Source organism: Anomaloglossus baeobatrachus, chromosome 2, assembly GCF_048569485.1.
Source record: "Anomaloglossus baeobatrachus isolate aAnoBae1 chromosome 2, aAnoBae1.hap1, whole genome shotgun sequence".
Lineage (NCBI taxonomy): Eukaryota > Metazoa > Chordata > Amphibia > Anura > Aromobatidae > Anomaloglossus > Anomaloglossus baeobatrachus.
The window spans coordinates 110,280,605-110,303,219 of NC_134354.1; the positions used below are offsets into that span (position 1 = coordinate 110,280,605).

Genomic DNA, 22,615 nt, shown 5'->3' on the forward strand with positions numbered 1-22,615 from the left:
CACTGCCCCATACCAAACATTTCTTAGGTGAATTACTTAGGGAGTGGGAGAAAATAGAGAGTTAAAGTTTTTGTTAAGTTTGTGAACTCCTGTGCTGCACCACCAATAGGCCATCCTTTACATCCATTTGATTACGCCTTTATACTAGATGAACTTCTAGGCTATCACACCAGGAACAGTGTACTGTTAGACAAGTTATAATAATGAAATGACTACATCTGGGCCTTTTGATTTGTGTAGCACAGTGGTCCTAGTCAATATCAACTGAGTGACTGTGAATTAATTTGAGATCTTTCTTGTGCTATTGCAGAAGCATTTTATTCAAGTAATTTAGTAAAGAGTTCCTTTGGCAAGTTCAGTGTTTGGCCATTTTCCTTGTTCACAGTTTTACTGTATCCTGGGAAGCCCACCCCGGTACACAGTCTACAATTTGGCATAGTCGGCAGGATACAGAAACCACCATAGATAGAAATGTGGAGGAAAACAACTCTCTAGCACCAGTAGCCTCATCCCAGGTGCCGAACCAGGCTGCCCCAGCCCCAATCCAAGCAGGGTACCTTCCAGACAGAGCTTTATTGCATTGTACCAAAATACAATGGTAGAAACATGATGTTGCAGGACTGGACAGAAAGGATGCAGAGTGCTGTTAAAATGTCTAACTTGGTCCGCGAGTAGCATTCACAGATAGCATTGAATTCTATAGAGAGTGAGATGATAAATGGTATGACCCGAGTCTGAAATAGATAACCTAGAAAAGATGTCTTCCCTGTTGGAAGGAGTCCACGGAGGAGGTGCCAAAGTGACCCAACTGTGAAGTTTTTCTTCAACCGGCCACAGCAAGAAGTCGAGACCTTAATGCAATACTCCAATGCTGTACAGGAGATGTTGAATGACGTACAATGTCATCATCTAGAGATCATAGGACCTTCTCGGAGCTGAATGGGCTGCTGTGTTGAGAGCAAGGGGGGGGGAATTTTAGGACACAGTACAAAGAGTGAGTTGGGGTGTGTGATGAAACAGTATGTGGCGGGGAAGAATGTCAACACAGTATCGGGAACAGAGATGGTATGTATGAGGAAATAGTATGAGAGGTGGGATGTATGTATATACAGTGGAAAAGTGAGTGGGATGGGATGACTGCAGACACAGTATGGAAAATGAGGGAGATAGGAAAAATTTGAGGACATAGGATGAAGAGTGAGGGAGGAATGGGTGCAGACACAATATGGAAAGAAAGGAGGGGCATATACAATGAAACAGTATGAGAGAGGGGATGTATGCGTATACAATATGATAGAAAGGGGGATGGAATGGGGGTGGACACAGTATGGGAAGTGGGGTGTATGTGTTAGTTGATAGTATGCTGAGGGAGAGGGTAAATATGTCAAGGGACAGTATAGTTAGCGGGGGGGGTATGAGAGGAGACAGGATAAGGGAGGGGGGAAATATGTGAAGAACCATTTAAAGGAAATAGTGGGAGGAGACAGTATTGGGGAGAAAAGTATGAGGGTGAAAAGAATAGAATGTGGATAGTGTGTGTGGGGGAGGTGGTATAGAGAAACAATAGCATGGAGACACAATGTAAGGGCACAGCCAGGAGGGGACAGTATGCCAAGGAGGGAAATTGTGACGAGGGAGGACAGATTAAAGACTGGGTAGTATAAAAGGACACAGTGCAGAGGACAGATTGGAAAGGAGTGGGCAGTGTGGACAGCATGTACTATAAGAGGGACAGTGTGTGGGTCAGATTTTGTGCAAGGAACACAATGAGGGGCAATTATTTCTTCAGGGGCACAAGGGAAGATATGTTTTATTCAAGAACATTATAATCTTTTTGCTTATTTAAAGACTTAAAGAGCACGGTGTCAGGATATGCTGCAGAAGACTGGAGAAGATGGAAGTCGGCAGACATGAGTTGCGGATGTGAAAAGTCATTATGGCGTCTGGACAAGATGAAGAAAAGAAATAACTACTTTAATTAGAGACAGTGTCATTGATAAGGTACCTGGATATAAATGTTTATTTGTGATACTGACTAATTCTCATCAGTACTGTAATATCTGTATGGTCAGTGGTTTGATGATGACTGATAACTTGCATTATCTCCTTAGCATTGTTAAGGACATACTGGGAGTTATCGGTTCATGTGACACAAATGTACAATATATGGGTCTGGCCTAACAATTGATGTACCATTGTGGTTCTAGTGATATATTTCTGTATTGAGGGTTTTGATGCTGTGTTAATTTGAAAGATTACATTATACAAAGCTATATTAATAAAGTATCATGCCATCTAAAAAGTTGTGTTGCTATGTTTTTATTTATGTTAGGATTGTCTAAGTTTGGGATGAATCAGCAATCACTCTATGTGACTGCAGACTTCTAGATTCTCACAGCGCATGCACTACATGGTATCAGGATACTCTGGTTTCAGCGGTGAGGGTCGGAGGTGACAAAACCACACCTATGTGACTTACATACATGCAGTTATGTGCCAACTAGACATGTCTGGTCTTACGCAAAATATATGAATTGAGTGAGGTCGGATACGTCTAGTCAGAATGTGGCCGGAAGTATACAAGTAACATCTATGGATGGGCGAACCCCCCGATATTCGGGAGACTCGCCCGAACGTTTTGTAAAGTTCGCGTTCGGGTTCTGATATAACGCGAACCTGCGTCCGAACACCGAACTTGGACTTTACAGTTATGGGATGGGGCGGGGGGGCTGTAAAATAAAGAAGATAGTTAATAATAAACATTGTCATTATACTTACAGGTCCTGCGATGCGTCCTGCACTCTGTCTCCCGCCGCTTCTCCTTCCGAGTATGATCATCGCTGTGCCGCCTGGTAACCAAAGGACCTTCCGTGACGTCATAGCATGTGACCATTCACGTGTGAATTTTGTATTATCTCATTGGCTACAGACTGGTCACATGGCTATGATGTCATGCTAAGTCCTGTCAGTGCATCTCGCCGGTACGCGGTGCTCGCCCAAGCATCTCAGTACTCGGTATACTCAGTGAGTGCCGTGTACTTGCGAGATGCCCGGGCACATGCTTGGCTCCCCGTCCCTGCATGTCGGCGCTCTTTACAGAGTCAGCCCACATGCAGGATTTTCTGCCACAGCCGGTGAATCGCGGCGCCGGGAATTAGGTGATCGGAGATCACCGTTGCTATAGTAACCCGCCCGTCAGGTTACTATGGCAATGATGGCAGGGGTGACGTCACTGCTTATCAACCCGCCACCTCTGCTCAGTCATTGAGTGATTACACAGCACAGGGGAGCAGAAGCATTCTTTCTCCCCTGTGGTGTCTGATACAGCAGAGCTGCATGGATTGAAGAAGAAAGACAGAAGACCAGGATCGTGGAGGGGTGAGAGGGAGTAATATAAGTGGAGTTTAAGTGTGTCTTTGTATTTAGTTATAATAAAGTATTTTTTCTCTGTGTGGTGTCTTTTTTTTAACCCTTTATTAGAGATTCTTAATGGCCGGGTCAAACTTCTCTGACTTTAAGAATTTCTGGCTTAATACTAGTTGGTAAAACAAAGCTAGTATTAACCCCTTATTACCTGAGCATGCCACCTGGCACCAGGGCCGCTGGATGAGTTGAATACAGCGCCAGACGATGGCGCTTCTATGAAAGCGCCATTTTCTGGGGTCGCTGGGGACTGCAATTTTCAGCGTGGTGGGCTCAGAAAGCTATAGCCAACCTGCGCTGCGGTTTCCAATCCCCAGCTGCCTAGTTGTACCTGGCTGGACACAAGAATGGGGCGAAGCCCATGTTGTTTTTTTTTTAATTATTTCATGAAATTCATGAAATAATTAAAAAAGGGCTTCCCTATATTTTTGGTTCCAGCCGGGTACAAATAGGCAGCGGGGTTTTGGGGGAAGCCCGTACCTGCCTGCTGTACCTGGCTAGCATACAAAAATATGGCGAAGCCCACATAATTTTTTTTTAGTTTTTTGGCAAAAAAAAAGGCTTCCCTGGATTTTCCATTGCCAGTGAAAGTAACACCAAGCAGTGGGGGTTAGCAGCCAGTAGCTGCTTGGATTACCCTTAGCTAGCAATACAAAATATTTTTTTTTAATTATTTATTTAAATAACTAAAAAAAAATGGGCTTCCCTGTATTTTGATTGCCTGACATTACATTACTGTAAAAATAAATAAATCATTTAAAAAAATGTCGTAGCGCTCCGCAGTATTTTTGATTCTCAGCGCAGATAAAGCAGACGGCTACGGGCTGCCACCCCCATCTGCCTAGCATTACCTTGGCTGGCAATCAAAATACAGGGAAGTCCATTATTTTTTTTTATTTAAAAATAATAATAAAAAAAAAAAATGCGTGGGCTCCCGCCATATTTTGATCGCCAGTCAGGTAAAGCCAGACAGCTGGGGGCTGGGATTCTCAGCAGCCTGCAGCCGCCCCTGGAAATGGCGCATTGTTCTTAGCGCCATTTCCAGGTGCTTTACGCGGCTCGTCCAGCGGCCCTGATGGCGGTGGCACGCTGGGTAATAAAGAGGTTAATACCAGCTTTGTATTCTCAGATGGTACTAAGCCCGAAATTCATGGTGTCATGCCAAAATAGACATGGCCACCATGAATTTCTAGGAAACAGTAAAAAAAACACAACAGCGAATTTTTTTTTATTAGAAATAAAACAATAAACATTTAGAGAATGCATCTTTATAATAAAAAAAATCTTAGTCCGACATAATCCACAGGGACAGCCATGTCAGCTTCATCACTCTGTACAGACACAGTCTATACACAGTGAGAAGTAATGAGCAAAGTCAACTCTGCTTCAACAATGTGCACAGACAGTGTCTATACATAGTGAGAAGCACAGAGAGCCATGTAAGGTCTGCTACATCACTCTAGACAGAGGACAGAGGCTGACAGTGAGCGGATGATTGCACTTGCACCTTGCATTGCATCACCCCACTCTCCCGACAAGAGCGCCTCAGCTGTGGAAATACATGCAGCTGACCCGCTGCCATCGGGAGATTGTCATCGCATCACGGCGCAAACTCGCATCATGGCGCACTAGGACCTTTGATGACGTCATACTCACGAGACCAGTCTGTAGCCAATCAGGCAATACATTTACACGTGACTGGTCACATGGGTATGACGTCACGGTCATGGCAGGTCCTTTTAGCCAGAGGTGCTTACCAGGGGGAACAGCAAGAATCGGATGAAGCAGAAGCACTGGGAGATAAAGTCTGCAGGATGCGTCGTGGGACCTGTAAGTATGATCATAATGTTTTGTTTAATAACGTGCTTTTTTTTTTAACAGCCCCTGGACCCGAACTGTAACACGAACTGTAACACGAACGTCTCAGAAAACTCATGTTCGGGGTCATGTGCGCGAACACCATGTGTTCGGTACGGACCCCGAACTTTACAGTTCGGGTTCGCCCATCCCTAGTCACATTATTTCACTCACTTGACCATCCAAACTTGCCTCCGGCATGGGAGAATTAAAAAATGTCTGCAATCATTTACAGTGGCTGAAGACTTTCATCATAAACATGGACAAGCCCTTTAATTAAAAAATTAAGCACTGTAGCATGCCCAATCCTAACAGCGTGTAATATACCTTACTCACTGTAAGGATTCAGCTCTGCATGCTGGGTCCAGCAGTCATCACATGGCCACTCCACTCATAAGAATTTCAAACTTACAGTCACATGACATCTAACTGTTCTTCTTGCTTCTCTCTATTAAGCTGGAGCTGTACATTGTTACTTAACATTGAGAGAATTATGAAGATCAGATTGTCTGCAAGTGACTCCAAGTATTCAAATCGCATATGAATAGTGGTCACTACTCAAAATGCGTATGGGGAGGGGCGCCAAACAGAATTCTTGCCCCAAGTGCCAGAAAACCTATATTCGCCTCTGACTTAATACTGGATAAACGTTTCGGCTATCACAAGAGGATAAGTGTACTGTTAGGCAAATTATATTAACAAAGTAACTACATGTGGTAATTGAGTTGTGCAGCACTGTGGTCCAGGTCAATATCGACTGGGTGTATGTGAATTAATTTGGGATCTTTCGTATGCTATTGGAAAAGTGTTTTATCCACGTTCTTTAGTAAAAAGTTCTGTCAGCATGTTCGGTGTTTGGACATTTTCTTTGTTCACGGTTTTGCTGTATCCAAGGGAACTCACCCCAGTACGTGGTCTAAAAATTCAATCATTAAGATATAATCATCTGTGTTCTTTGGGACTTCTGTCCTGCATTCAAACACCAGTTGTAGGGAGATTTGCTTTCTGGCAGCGGTACACATAGGCACAAAGGTCTTATGGCACACAGGAAGGTTTAATAAAGTTCATCTCCCCTCCAGCACAAAGCAAAATATACAGCCTTTCTCCAGAATAAAGGCAAGCAAAGGAAAACAAAACAGTCCATATGAAAGAAAAGGCTCACCCCTTCAATTGCACATATACCTTTCTCTCAGATTCAGTCAGAGTCTGAATCAACACCAAGAGCCTTTACAACCCTCACACCCAGACACTTGTCCTTGCTCGGTTTGGGTTAGCAACAGATTCCCTCCAAAAGCATACATCCTGGTTCTACGGTATATAAGACACTGTAGGTGTGTTTTAATCACTATACTGGCTCCTTTTATATATATATATATATATATATATATATATATATATATATACACATATGACATTTCTCAGAATCATCTTTACCCCATGAGGCGAGCTCTTACATGGAGTACCAGACCGAGTAAGATTGACAGTTACTTTGCTTCTTCCATTTTTGTAACAATTGTACCAACAGTTGTTGCCTTCTCACAAACTGCTTGCCTATTGTCCTGTAGCCTTGTGTAGGTCTATAATTTGTCCCTGGTGTCCTTAGACAGCTCTTTGGTCTTGGCCATGGTGGAGAGGTTGGAGTGTAACTGATTTGAGTGTGTGGGCAGGTGTCTTTTATACAGGTAACAAGTTCAAACAGGAGCAATTAATAAAGGTAATGAGTGAAGAGTAGGAGGGCTTCATAAAGAAATAATAACAGGTTTGTTAGAGGCAGAATTCTTGGTGGTTGGTAGGTGATCAAAAACGTATTTCATGCAATAAAATGAAAATTAATTATTTAACAATCATACAATGTAATTTTCTGGATTTTTTTTATTCTGTCTGTCACAATTGAAGTGTACCTATCATAAAACTTACAGACCCCTCCATTCCTTGAAGGTGGGAAAACTTGCAAAATTGGCCGTGTACAAGTGCATCTCAATAAATTAGAATATCATCAAAAAGTTAATTTCAGTAATTCAATGCAAAAAGTGAAATGCATATATTATTTAGAGTCCATACAAACAGAGGGATCTATTTCAAGTGTTTATTTCTGTTAATGTTGATGATTATGGCTTACAGCCAATGAAAACCCAAAAGTAATTATCTCAGAAAATTAGAATATTATATAAGACCAACTGCAAAAATAATTTGAAACTCAGAAATGTTGGCGCCTACTGAAAAGTCTGTACAGTAAATGCCTCAATACTTGGTCAGGGCTCCTTTTGCATGCATTACTACATCAATGCGGCGTGGCATGCAGGCAATCAGCCTGTGGCATTGCTGAGGTGTTATGGAAGCCCAGGTTGCTTTGATAGCAGCCTTCAGCTCATCTGCATTGTTTGGTCTGGTGTGTCTTATCTTCGTCTTGACAATACCCCATAGATTCTCTATGGAGTTTAGATCAGGCGAGTTTGCTGGCCAATCAAACACTGTGATACTGTGGTTAGTAAACCAGGTATTGGTACTTTTGACAGTGTGGACAGGTGCCAAGTCCTATTGACAAATTAAATTTCTATCTCCAAAAAACTTGTCGACAGAGGGAAACATGAAGTGCTATAAAATCTCCTGGTAGACAGCTGCACTGACTTTGGTTTTGATAAAACACAGTGGACCTACACCAGCAGATGACATGGCTCCCCAAACCATCACTGATTGTGGAAAATTCACACTAGACCTCAAGCAGCTTGGATTGTATTCCATCCACTCTTCCTCCAGACTCTGGGAACTTGATTTCCAAATGAAATGCAAAATTTACATTAATCTGGAAACAACACCTTGGACCACTGAGCAACAGTCTATTTCTTTTTCTCCTTGGCCCAGGTAAGATGCTTCTGGCGTTGTCTATTGGTCATGAGTGGCCTGACACAAGGAATGCAACAGTTGTTGCCCATGTCCTGGATACGTCTGTGTGTGGTGGCTCTTGAAGCACTGACTCCAGTGAATCTCCCCAAATTTTTTTAATGGCCTTTTCTTAACAATCCTATCAAGGCTGTGGTTCTTCCGATTGCTTGTGCACCTTTTTCTACCACACTTTTCCTTCCACTCAACTTTCCATTAACATGCTTGAATACAGCACTTTGTGAATAGCCAGCTTCTTTAGCAATGACCTTTTGTGGCTTACCGTCCTTGTGGAGTGTGTCAATGACTGCCTTCTACAACGTGTGCAGAATTATAAGGCAAGTTGTATTTTAGAGGATTTTTTTTTATTATTGATCAACAACTATGTTCTCAATCAACTCAAAAGACTCATAAATATCACAGCTTAATATTTTTGGAAGTTGGAGAGGGTTTTTTTTTTAGATTTGGCTATCTTAGGAGGATATCTGTTTGTGCAGGTTACTACTACTGTGCAGAATTATTAGGCAAGTAAATAAAAAACATATATATTATATTAAAAACAATATATTCCCATCTCACTTGTTTATTTTCACCAGGTAAACCAATATAACCGCACACAGAATAAACATTTCTGACATGCAAAAACAAAACCTCAAAAAATTAGTGAGCAATATAGCCACCTGTCTTTATGATGACACTCAACAGCCTACCAACCATAGATTATGTCAGTTGCTTGATCTGTTTATGATCAACATTGCGTGCAGCAGCCACCATAGCCTCCCAGACACTGTTCCAAGAGGTGTACTGTTTTCCCACCCTGTAGAGCTCACATTTTATGAGGGACAACAGGTTCTCTATGCGGTTCAGATCAAGGGAACAAGGGGGACATGTCATTATTTTTTCATCTTTTAGACCTTTACTGGCCAGCCACGCTGTGGAGTAGTTGGATGCAAGTGATAGAGCATTGCCCTGCATGAAAATCATGTTTTTCTTGAACGATACCGACTTCTTCCTGTACCATTGCTTGAAGAAGTTGTCTTCCAGAAACTGGTAGTAGGTCTGGGAGTTGAGCTTCACTCCATCCTCAACCCAAAAAGGTTCCACAAGTTCATCTTTGATGATACCAGCCCATACCAGTACCCCATCTCCACCTTGCTAGCGTCTGAGTCGGAATGGAGCTCTCTGCCCTTTACTGATCCAGCCTCTGGCACATCCATCTGGCCCATCAAGAGTTACTCTCATCAGTCCATAAAACCTTTGCAAAATCAGTCTTAAGATATTTATTGGCCCAGTCTTGACGTTTTATCTTATGTGTCTTGTTCAAAGGTGGTTGTTTTTCAGCCTTCCTTACCTTGGCCATATCTCTGAGTATGCAGCTCTGAAATATGGCCAAACTGGTGGCAAATGGCATCTTCACGCTTGATTTTCCTCAATTCATAGGCAGTTATTTTGCGCCTTTTTTGCCCAACCCGCTTCTTGAGACCCTGTTGGCTATTTGCCATGAAACGCTTGATTGTTTGGTGATCACGCTTCAAAAGTTTGGCAATTTCAAGACTGCTGCATCACTCTGCAAGACATCTCACAATTTTGGACTTTTCAGAGCCCGTCAAATCTCTCTTCTGACCCATTTTGCCAAAGGAAAGGAAGTTGCCTATTAATTAAGCACACCTTATATCAGGTGTTGATGTCATTACACCACTCCCCTGCTCATTACAGAGATGCACATCACCTGATTTGCTTAATTGGTAGTTGGCTCTCAAACCTACAGAGCTTGGAGTAGGACAACATGTATAAAAAGTATCATGTGATCAAAATACTCATTTGCCTAATAATTCTGCACACAGTGTAGACATCTGTTAAGTCAGCAGTCTTTCCCATGATTGTGTAGCCTACCGAACCAGACTAAGGGACCATTTTAAACACTTAGGAAGCCTTTGCAGGTGTTTTGTAGAAATAATTCTAATTTTCTGAGATAATGACTTTTCATTGGCTGCAAGCCATAATCAACAATATTAACAGAAATAAACACTTGAAATAGATCACTCTGTGTGTAATGATTCTATATAATATATGTGCTTCCCTTTTTGTATTGAATCACTGGAATAAATTAACTTTTTGATGATATTCTAATTTATTGAGATGCACTTGTATGAAATACTTATTTTCCCCTCTGTATATACAAGGATGAGCACAATAGGCACATATTGGGCGCATGTTCTAGTCTAATGAAAAGGACAAGTGACCAATACCTGCTTATTGTGTTCATGTCCTGGCAAATATGTGGTTATATGATATCATTAGCGCCAATCACATACTGGTGTCACACACAAAGGTAATTATACTAAAACACATTTTGCTTTGTTTTTTTAAGGCTTGGGGAGGCAATATTGTATGGGGACTGGTGGGGTTATGTGTGCCTGGGCTGCATTTTATTCCCAGTCTGGCCCTAATTCACACTTTTAAATGTGAAGCTGCAGCAGAAGAGAACTGTGGACAAAGTCTAAGGCTGACTTCACATAGCATTTTTGGCATTGGTCAGTGGCTCCATCAGAACGTATGTCTAAAGCCCTGGAAAACAGATTTAGACATCTCGTTTATGGGACTGTCAGACATCGTTTTCATCCGTATTCACCTATTGGAGGTGCCGCAGACTCCAGGATGTGGAATAAGTAAATAAATAAATATGGAATTTTATTGTTTAGGTTTAGTACCTGTGTTCTCAACATGAAAAATATGTTTACTTAACCTTGTTGTATGGAGGGAGGGGATCCTAGACAAATTCTTTGCACAGGGACCTTGAGCAGGCTGTGTCCACCCCTGTATGGGATACCGTACTTAGTTTTTCTTATGATTTTGCTTGAATCAGTATAGATATCATATTATCACACACTGGTATACATGGTGTTTTTGTAATACTGTGTGTGAATATATGCATCTTTCTATAAATATATAGTGGGTGTAATTGCTACTTAAGCTTATTACTTTAGAAACTCTGGTACAATACACCCACATATTGTGAAAGGCGTGCTTCAATGAAGGTATGCTTTTCAGACAATTATCTAAATGAAAAATAAATGAAAACATCATCAACCTTGTTTTAATATTTAGTGGGCTCCTGCACTAATGTACAGTATTGAATCATTTCTCACCCTCTTACATGTGAGCACGTCTGCTGGGAAATTATTCTGGTGAGTTGATGATGCCCAGTGGAAAATCACAAGTTTCCTATTTAATAATTTACAGTATATTGATGATTAGGGCACTAAGTGACAAATAACTTCTTTAGAACTATATCTTGGCTCCTTTCAAATAAAGATCTTTATTGTTAAACGTCATGAACATTTCTAATAAGATAAGTGAAATTAATAGGACGTGTTCAATAAAACATGACCTAACTCATAAAACCAAATTTATTTTATAACCTAGAGCAAAAAAATCTTCCCTGTATTAAATTGTGCTTCTTCATAGATAGATGGAACTAAAACCATGTCAACGGTGTGTCACGCTTGAAAGACAGTCCTGTGAAATCCGGCTGTAGAAGGTCATAGCATTTGACTAGACAAACTTCTCCCTGACATTCTCTTCTTCCCTGCTTGGGGATTATCCCTTTCCCTTTAGTACCCTGCAGATTTCCTCACCTTTGAGCTGTTAAGCTTCAGCACTTCTCTTGGTGTCCTTAAATACTCTCCTTCTCCCTTGGTGTTTGCTGGTAATAGAGTTAAAAACCTATACAGGCTTTGCATGCAAGCAATCGGCTTATACAGTGCCTACAAGTAGTATTCAACCCCCTGCAGATTTAGCAGGTTTGATAAGATGCAAATAAGTTAGAGCCTGCAAACTTCAAACAAGAGCAGGATTTATTAACAGATGCATAAATCTTACAAACCAACAAGTTATGTTGCTCAGTTCAATTTTAATAAATTTTCAACATAAAAGTGTGGGTCAATTATTATTCAACCCCAAGGTTTAATATTTTGTGGAATAACTATTGTTTGCAATTACAGCTAATAATCGTCTTTTATAAGACCTGATCAGGCCGGCACAGGTCTCTGGAGTTATCTTGGCCCACTCCTCCATGCAGATCTTCTCTAAGTTATCTAGGTTCTTTGGGTGTCTCATGCGGACTTTAATCTTGAACTCCTTCCACAAGTTTTCAATTGGGTTAAGGTCAGGAGACTGACTAGGCCACTGCAACACCTTGATTTTTTTCCTCTTGAACCAGGCCTTGGTTTTCTTGGCTGTGTGCTTTGGGTCGTTGTCTTGTTGGAAGATGAAATGACAACCCATTTTAAGATCCTTGATGGAGGAGCGGAGGTTCTTGGCCAAAATATCCAGGTAGGCCGTGCTATCCATCTTCCCATGGATGCGGACCAGATGGCCAGGTCCCTTGGCTGAGAAACAGCCCCACAGCATGATGCTGCCACCACCATGCTTGACTGTAGGGATGGTATTCTTGGGGTCGTATGCAGTGCCATCCAGTCTCCAAACGTCACGTGTGTGGTTGGCACCAAAGATCTCGATCTTGGTCTCATCAGACCAGAGAACCTTGAACCAGTCTGTCTCAGAGTCCTCCAAGTGATCATGAGCAAACTGTAGACGAGCCTTGACATGACGCTTTGAAAGTAAAGGTACCTTACGGGCTCGTCTGGAACGGAGACCATTGCGGTGGAGTACGTTACTTATGGTATTGACTGAAACCAATGTCCCCACTGCCATGAGATCTTCTCGGAGCTCCTTCCTTGTTGTCCTTGGGTTAGCCTTGACTCTTCGGACAAGCCTGGCCTCAGCACGGGTGGACACTTTCAAAGGCTGTCCAGGCCGTGGAAGGCTAACAGTAGTTCCATGAGCCTTCCACTTCCGGATGATGCTCCCAACAGTGGAGACAGGTAGGCCCAACTCCTTGGAAAGGGTTTTGTACCCCTTGCCAGCCTTGTGACCCTCCACGATCTTGTCTCCGATGGCCTTGGAATGCTCCTTTGTCTTTCCCATGTTGACCAAGTATGAGTGCTGTTCACAAGTTTGGGGAGGGTCTTAATTAGTCAGAAAAGGCTGGAAAAAGAGATAATTAATCCAAACATGTGAAGCTCATTGTTCTTTGTGCCTGAAATACTTCTTAATACTTTAGGGGAACCAAACAGAATTCTTGTGGTTTGAGGGGTTGAATAATAAATGACCCTCTGAATAAAATTTTCACAATTTAAAAAAAAAAATAAAAAAAGAAATAGCATTCTTTTTTGCTGCAGTGCATTTCACACTTCCAGGCTGATCTACAGTCCAAATGTCACAATACCAAGTTAATTCCGAATGTGTAAACCTGCTAAATCTGGAGGGGGTTGAATACTACTTGTAGGCACTGTATCTATCTGAAGAAACATTGTTTGTTCTGTACATCTCCCTGAATCACACTGGATATATGTAGTTCATATGCTTTCCCTTGTGTGCACTGTGTTTTCTTTAGAGCTTAGTGGGGTTGACTAAGTGCTCATCCCATCCGTTCCCTATCTAGGGATCAGTCAGAGTCAGGTATCCTGCTTTGCGCATAGGTGTGGAGCCTATCTAGGGTATTCAAGGGAGACAGGGGCTAGTGGAAGGTTTGGCCAGGGATCACCATCTCCCCCTTCCCTAGACACAGGGTTTGCCTTCCCTGTTGCCATACGCATGGTACTTTCCCATACCTAGCGTGACAAACCACTTCTCAAACTATTCCTCTTTATATTAAAAAATTGACTTCTGGCTCATTGGTGCTTTTGTCTTCTTCTGGAAGCACTGTATAGACATTTCTCTTTTATCATCTATTATCTCAGTAATTTATTTGTAATAAGCCTTAAGAAGGAGCCTTGATGCTCTGAAAGCTTGCTAATATAATTTTTCTGGTTAGCCTATAAAGGTATCACTCTTAAAATACTTTTGTCATTCTTGGGACATAGTATTTCAATCATCTATTATGTAATTATGAAACTATAAATATTTTCAAAAGGACGATAGATAACAGTATTTAAAAATGGTCACTGTGGTGATCATTTGTGGTATATGACCTGCTCCTGACGCCCCTAATAAACAGCCTGTTTTGTTTTGTAAAGCCATAGCCTTCAAGTCTCCAGGCTTTTTGCAGAAAATAAAGAAGTATTCCAAAGCAGTCATTCACATTATTGTCTGTCCAGGTAATAAAATTTAAAAAAAATGTAATAAGAAATAGGGTGCAATAGCTATATACCCAACAGAAAAAAATCTTTTTAAAATGTAACATTTAATAGATATCGCTAAACGCTAATGTTTTATGACATAGCAATCAGGATAGCCGTGTAAAGTTCCAGGATTGTCGTATCAAATGGATGCGACAATTCTGGGTGGCTGCAGGATGCTATTTTTAGGCTGGGAGCCCCAATAACCATGGGCCACCCCAACCTAAAAATACCAGCCCCCAACTGTTGGCTTTATCATGGTTAGGATTCAAAATTGAGGGGAACTGCTCATATTTTTTAAATTATTTATTTAAGTAATTAAAAATAAACGCATAGGGTCCCTATTATTTTGATACCCAGCAAAGATAAGCACACAGCTGGGGGCTGCAGCCTGTAGCTGTATGCTTTATCTGTGCTGAGTATCACATTATGGGGGAGCTCTATGCCAATTTTTTATTTATTTATTTTTAAACCATAGAGACACACACAGCATATTTGATTTCAAACTGTCAGACACGCTGTAACACAGAGTGGGGGCGCGGTCTGACTGCAACCAATCAGAGATACCTGGACTGCCGGTGAGTAGGGCAAGCAGTGCATATGTATGAGGGTAATGAGTGGCCCCGGAAGTCGTCTTACACTTGCTCATGAGAGTCAGTAAGTATAACGCGCCTTCGTTATTGCTATTTTCTTTTTTTTTTCATTACCCAGGTTGCTGGATCTGGATAGTTACCCGGAGTTCCCTGAAAATTCCGGGTCTGGGATCGATGCATGAGTAATAGGTATCCAGCGCAAATCTGTACTTCTATAGTCCGGGTTCACCCATCACCACTAGTAAAGTCTTTGCACTATATGCAACGGCTGCCAGAAATTAGAAGGCGGTACTCCATTACAACCTGGAAGACTCGTAGAGGAAGGTCTCAGAATTTGTGTTCCTCATTGTTAAGGAGTTAGACTCTTAGACTGATAAAGCATCAGGGGTGGACATATTATTGGACATATTATTGGTGCAACCTGTCCGGCTTTCCATGAGGTAAGCAGGCCCATTTCTAACTCCAAAACAGGTGGTACTGTGCATGTTGATGAGTTATTGGATTAAAAAGGGCCCATTGCACAAGGGGCCATTTTCTGTCTGTGTCTGTTAGTGATATGCATGATTTGCAACGGTTGCCAAAAATTAGAATTAGAGACTCAAATACACCCTGGAAGACACATAGATGAAGGCCTCAAAAATTTGGGGGGCTCATTTTTAATGAGTGAGACTCCTAGATTAGTAAAGAGTATGCATGATGTACAAAGGGCTGCCAAAAAACTAGAATGAGTGACTCAAAGAAACCCTGGAAGACATGTAGAGGAAGGGCACAGATTTTTTTTCCATTAATAAATGGGATTCCTCGACTGGTAAAGTGTATGTAATATGTGCAAGTGTTGACAAAAAATTGAAGGAGACATTCAAATACACCCTGGGAGACATGTAGAGTAGGGCCTCAAAAATTTATTTTTCCTATCATTAAGGAGTGAGACTCCTAGACTGGTAAAGCCTAAGTACTACATGCAAGGGATGAAAAACATTGATGAAAAACATTTCCCTCTGGTGGGGACACACAAATATAAATATATATATATATGTAAAAGAATTTATGAGGTAGGCCTTCAAAAATTATGACAGAGAACATCATACACATCCTTGAAAAATTAAGAACGAGGGTCGCATGATCACTCTGTTGGTATGGGTGGGAAACAGTGCATGGGAATACCACAGAAAAAAAGGAACATATTAATTGCTTTTATGTTCCACTGCTGTTATCCAGTGGGGTTGAGAAGTCTGGGCTAATTGAGGCCTTGTTAGTTTTGATAAGAGTCAGCCTGTCAGAATTTTCAGTTTACAGGTAGATGCACCTTTCAGTTATTATGCCCCCCGTGGCCTTAAAAACCAGTTCCGACAAAATGCTAGTGGCAGGGCAGACCAGCACCTCAAATGCATAGAGGGACCAATCAGGCAACATGTCCAGCTTGGCTACCTAAGTTGTATGGCACAGAGGAATCACGGAGGATGCTGGTACAATTGGCTAGATACTCCACCATCTTCAAAAACGTTTCCCTTCTGTCATAGCACCCCGCGCATGAAGGTTTGGGGTCTGGGAGGGTCTAATGAAACTGTTCCAGACCTTTGACAGAGTTCATCTTCCTCTGTTGGGTCTGGCGCTTGTCTCCCTCATCACTACTCCTTGATTGTCCAAAAAACTATGACTTCTTCCGCCAGCGTTGTCAGATAGGATTTTTTCACTAATTGTTCAAATGCGGCTTTCTGATATTGCAACAAGATACCATAACTGATGTGGTAATAATATTTAAGAAAGATAAGAGGGGAGATCCAGGATATTATCATCCAGTAAGTCTGACATCAGTGGTGTGCAAGGTTTTTGAGGGCATTTTAAGAGATGACATGCAATGATATATTAGAGAGAATAATATAATAATTGATAACCAGCATGGATTCATGAAAGATAAGGTAAGTGCAAATCTGGATATTGGTAATGCAGCTGATGTGATTTATTTGGCTTTGCAAAGGCATGTGATACAGTGCCACATACCAGTCTTGTAATGAGGCTCCACAAGCAAGGACTGGGGGAAACTATAAGCAGATTGGTAATTGGCTAAAAGAAAAAACAAAAAGTGGTCATAAATGGTACATTCTCTAATTGGGCTATAGTCAACAGTGTGGTACCACAGGGCTCTGTGCTAGGACTGATTCTTTTTAATCTCTTTATTAATGAGCTTGTGGATGGGATTGAGAGGAAAGTGCACACTGCCCACTGTAAGTGCAGACGGAGACTGAACCGTGATGAGCGATGACGTCACTCAGGTTATTGTTATCACAGGTGGGAACCTCCAACGTCATCACTCATCGTGGCTCAGTCTCTGTCTGCACTCACAGAGGGCAGTCATGCTCTATGGCCACCGCTGTGATTGAGATGTAGCAGAGCTGAATCACTGTGGGACCTCGTGTGCATTACGTCAGACTTGCAGGCTTGTTTAGGAGGTTAAAGTGGTGAAAGAGGGTATTTTTTGTATTTTACTCAAAATAAAGGATTTTTCTCTGTTTGTGTTTATTTCTTTTTACCTATAGAATTAGTGATGGGGGGGGTCTATAGACCCCAACCAATCACTAATTTGTGGTTTGATGACAGTTGTATACGGTTATTAACCCCTCATTGCCCCGATTGCCACAGCACCAGGGCATTTGGGATAGAGCTGGGTAAAACGCTCAGCTTGTCGCATCTAATGGATGTGGAAATCCCGGACGGCTGCAGGTTGCTATTTTTAGGCTGGGGGTCCTAATAACCATAGGCCAGTCCAGTCTGAGAATACCAGCCCTCGGCTGTTGGGCTGTATCATGGCTGGGTATGAAAATTTGGGGGAGGCAGCATGCCAGTTTTTTAAAATGATTTAGATAATTTAGATAATTTTAAAAAAAGAAAAAATCCGCATGCGGTTCCTATTATTTTGATACATAGCCAAGATAAGCGCAGAGTTGGAGGCTGCAGCCTGTATCTGTGGGCTTTATCTGTGCTTGGTATCATAATATGGGGTGATCTTACATCAATTGTTTTATTTATTTTTATACCACAATACTGACCTGCAGATAGCGCCTTTGATTGGTTGCAGGCAGAGGTTGGGGGCATATCTGACTGCAACCAATCACAGACGCCAGGTCGGCCGGTGGGCGGTGAAAGCAGAGAAAGCAGTGCAAATGGATGATCAATGATGAGCAGCCCAGGAAGTAAAGGAGAAGCTACAGGAGCAGTTACAGCGGCGACGGAGCCTTGGTAAGTATGAAGCACTTGCTTCATTCTTATTTTCTTTATTTTTCCTTTATTGTTTTGTAATTTCTCAAGTGCCAGATCCAGATCAATGCCCAGAATTCCGGGCCCGGACCCTGGCCCAGCACCCGGGCACCTTTGAAATGGCGCGGATCTGGACTTTTAAACCTGCTTTACACGTTTTGATTTCTCATGCTATCACATTTGCGATCGCACCTGACCCCATCGTTTGTGCGGCACAGGCAATTTGTTGCCCGAGTCGCACAATGTTGTAACCCCCCGTCACACGCACTTACCTTCCAAACGACCTTACTGTGGGCTGCGAACATCCACTTCCTGAAGGGGGAGGGACGTTTGGCATCACAGCGACGTCACACAGCGGCCAGCCTACAGAAGCAGAGGAGCGGAGATGAGTGGGACGCAAACATCTCGCCCACCTCCTTCCTTCAGCATTGCCGGCGGCACGCAGGTAAGCTGCAGTTCATCGTTCCCAGGGTGTCACACGGAGCGATGTGTGCTGCCCCGGGTACGATGAATAGCAGGACGTGCGATTTTTAGAAAATGAGCGACATGTCAGCGATGAACGAGAAGGTGAGTATTTCTGCTCATTCATAGCAGTCACTCGCTACGATATCACTAACGAGGCCGAATGTGCGTCACTTACGAAGTGACCCCGCTGACATCTCGTTAGATATATCGTAGCGTGTAAAGCCCACTTTACAGACCAGGTCCGCCCATCACTTATTATGAATAATCCGAACACAAATAGTTACTATTCGCCCATCACTAATCCTTACATGTCATTCTTAAGGCCACTTTACACACAGAGATAAATCTTTGGCAGATCTATGGTTGCAGTGAAATCATGGACATATTGTTTCATTTGTACACAGCCACAAACCTGGCACTGATTGTCCACAATTTCACTGCAACCACAGATCTACCACAGATCTGCCACAGATTTATCTCTGTGTGTAAAGTGGCCTTTAGTTTCTAACAAGACCAACTAAAAAATGCCATGAAGACACCTTAATGATTATCCTACTCCCAGGTTTATGGTACGGGGTGGCATAATGTTCAATAGCCGGATACCTCTAGTCTTCACTCCACATACACTAACAGCTGGGTGTTACATTAATTTGGTCATGGAACTAGTGGTTCATCCTTTTCTGTAAAGTGTCCCAGAAAAAGTTTTTAAATTTGATAGACCACATGCTCCTATTGCTACTGTGAGCAGCTATACAGTGTGTCCACCCATATCCTGTCCACCGCCATTAACTTGAAAACGGCGGCAGCTATAGGCATAGAAGTGGTGTCTAGGTATAGTAAAGTAGCCATGCGCTACGCAATGAAACCACCTATAGCGCCACCTGGTGGAAAACAACAGAGTTAGCATTTTTATCTTGAAAAAGGAACGAGATTGGGAAAAAAAGTAAATTACAAAGTTGGGCATCATCAATTCAATACGATTCGACACCTTGCATACAGAAATTCTATGATTAGAACGTGTAAAACTCACAAGGCTGCGGACGTGAAGCGATACCTCATGGAGACCTTCCTACAAGTCATTGGGTATGGTGGCTGCATGGAGTGGCCTCCACGCTCACCTGACCTGACCCCATTAGACTTCTTTCTGTGAGGTCACATCAAACCGCAGGTGTATGAAACCCCTCCACCAACATTGCAGGACCTACGACGACGTATTACAGATGCTTGTGCAAATGTGTCACCTACCATATTGCACAATAGATATGCTGTCCAGAGTCCAGATGTGCATTGCAGCTCATGTTGGCCACTTTGAGCATCAAAGTTAAATGAGCGCCATATGTGTGACCAGCATTCAATGTTTTGGGGTGGTCATGGGTTTTATATCATAGCATTTCTGTATGCAAGGTGTCAATTCATATTGAATTGATGATGCCCTGCAACTTTGTAATTCCCTTTTTTTCTCGATCTCGTTCCGTTTTCGAAATAAAAATGCTGACTCCGTTGTTTTCCACCAGGCGGCGCTATAGGTGGTTTCATTGCGTAGCGCATAGCTACTTTACTATACCTAGACACCACTTCTATGCCTATAGCTGCTGCTCTTCTCAAGTTAATGGCGGAGGACATGATATGGGTGGACACACTGTATATGCTACCCTGACCTGCAGAACGTACAATCTTGTCACTCATGAAACACATCTGTAACGTCATTGGTCGGCAATTGCAATGGCAGCTGATAGCAGCGGGTATTGATGATTTGAAAGTGCTTCCAGCATGGTAACCATTAATAGTGTCATTGATAATAATATGTCAAGGAGTGAAGATTTCTGTGTGGTGCTCATGCTCAATACATACGAAATCAAGAATTTGGAAAAATGCATTGCCATTTTTTCATGATTTGTATATTAATATGCCTGTCAATCGTGTGATTTTCATAATGCCATAACTTTTTTAGGTCTTTAAAATGTAATTACTAAGAAGATTATAAAGAAAGCAGCCCACCCGTACATATGCCATGCATGTCCAATAATTGCTACTGACCCGTGTAGGTGTAGTAAAAAAAATATATGTGCTTACTGCTAAATGATAAAAGCAGATATGCAGACTAAAGGCCCCGTTACGCGCAACGACATCGCTAATGAGATATCGGTGGGGTCACGGAATTCGTGACGCACATCCGGCCTCGTTAGTGACGTCGTTGCATGTGACAACTATAAGCAACCGCTAACGATCCAAAATACTCACCAAATTGTTGATTGTTGACACGTCATTCATTTTCAAAATGTCGTTGCTCGTTCTGGAGGCAGATTGTTCATTGTTCGGCAGCACACATCGCTACATGTGACACCCCGGGAACGACGAACAACAGTGTTCCTGCGTTTTCCAGCAACGAGGTGGGCATGTCGTAAATGCGGCTGATCTCCGCCCATCCGCTTCTATTGGTGGCCCACTGTGTGACGTCGCTGTGACGCCGCACAAACCGCCCCCTTAAAAAAGAGTTTGTTCGGCAGCCACAGCGACATCGTTAGAAAGGTATGTTGGTGTCACGCGTCCAAGCGATATTGTTCGCCACGGGCAGCGATTTGCCTGTGACGCACGCACGACTGGGGCGGGTGCGATCGCTAGCGATGTTGCTGCGTGTAAAGCGGCGTTAAGTCTTGGATGTGTCAAATGCACAGATCCTGTCAGTTTATAGCACTTGTAAACTTCAAAGTTAGATTGTCCAGCATTGAAGATTAAAATTTTTCTTCTTTAATGATGCACAATTAACAAATTTTACAAAAGATTCCAGACACCTGACATGACTGCCACATTGTGTGTCTAGAGCCTTTTATAACATTTGTTTTAATCGTGCATCCATAAAGAAGAAAAGTTTTAATCGTAAACACCGTATAATCTGTCTCTGAAGTTTACCTGTAGGTATATATATTTCCAGTTGCATTAGTTATGCATGCATCATTTTCATATTCTGATTGGAATTTATCTGTGTTGTGCATACAAGAAGATAAGAACAAAATACATATATCTGCCGAACACAAAAATGATATAGCAGAGCATAGTTCCTAAAAACAGTAGTACTTACAGTTGCTTGTAGCACCAGGGGCAGTGGGAGGAGAAGAATTGGGAGCAGAAAAATGATAAAATATTTTCTGTTTGCTAGAATCCATTTTCCAGTGGAGCCCATATTGCAGAAAAATAATTGTACTAAAGGGAAGACACGTCTCTGACATGCATTTATATAAAGGAAGAGAAGCTCCTATGTAATTGTGGGTGTATCATTGGCTCTGCACTAAACTTATCTATCAGTAATGAAGGCGGTGACATCAGGAAGACCATATCGTAATCACTCCAATAACAGGTAACAAATCTTACAAGCAGTTAACTGTTTTTTTAAGTCATAAACCACTGTCAATAATTATTAGATAATTGTCAGTGCTGTGTACTTTCCAATCCTTCTGTTTTTATTATCAATTGAAAATTCTAATTTACACTTTAGAATTATTAGTAGAGTGGTTTTAAAAACAGAAAATAATGAAATAGTTTTTAAATAGCCTATATTTTTATGGATAAAGCATTTGGCAAAGGATTTCAATGTATTGTGATCAGTGGCCCTGGTGCAAAATTTGGACCTGCCCCCCCACCCCCCCCCCACCCCTTTCGTACACTAACACTCGGGGTACGGGATAATGATGCTGACACTTGGTTTTTTCCCTCAGCACCCAGGTTTCCCATAATTTGAAATTCCTCTTTCTATCAGCACCCAGCTTTCCTATGTTCTGAGATCCATCTTGTCCTCAGCACCCAGTTTCCCTATGCTCTGCTATACATTCTTCCTTCAACACCCAGCTTTTTCATATCAAAGCATGGGAGAGCTGGGTGCTGAGAAATGTATAGCAGAGCATGAGAAAGCTGGGTGCTGAGGGAAAGAGCCTTTTTCCCCAGCACAAAACTTTCCCATCCCAT

At 42.1% G+C, this 22,615-nt stretch overlaps 1 protein-coding gene across 1 annotated transcript in view; it reads right to left on the bottom strand.

Annotated features, from left to right (window-relative positions):
* Window positions 1–21,871, bottom strand: part of SLC13A2 (solute carrier family 13 member 2) — a 121,849-nt gene extending 99,978 nt beyond the window's left edge. The window contains exon 1 of the mRNA XM_075335268.1: window positions 21,735–21,871. Coding sequence (XP_075191383.1) covers window positions 21,735–21,836 — 102 coding nt within the window. The 5' untranslated portion in view covers window positions 21,837–21,871. The remainder of the gene's footprint in view (window positions 1–21,734) is intronic.
* Window positions 21,872–22,615: the final 744 nt, after the last annotated feature.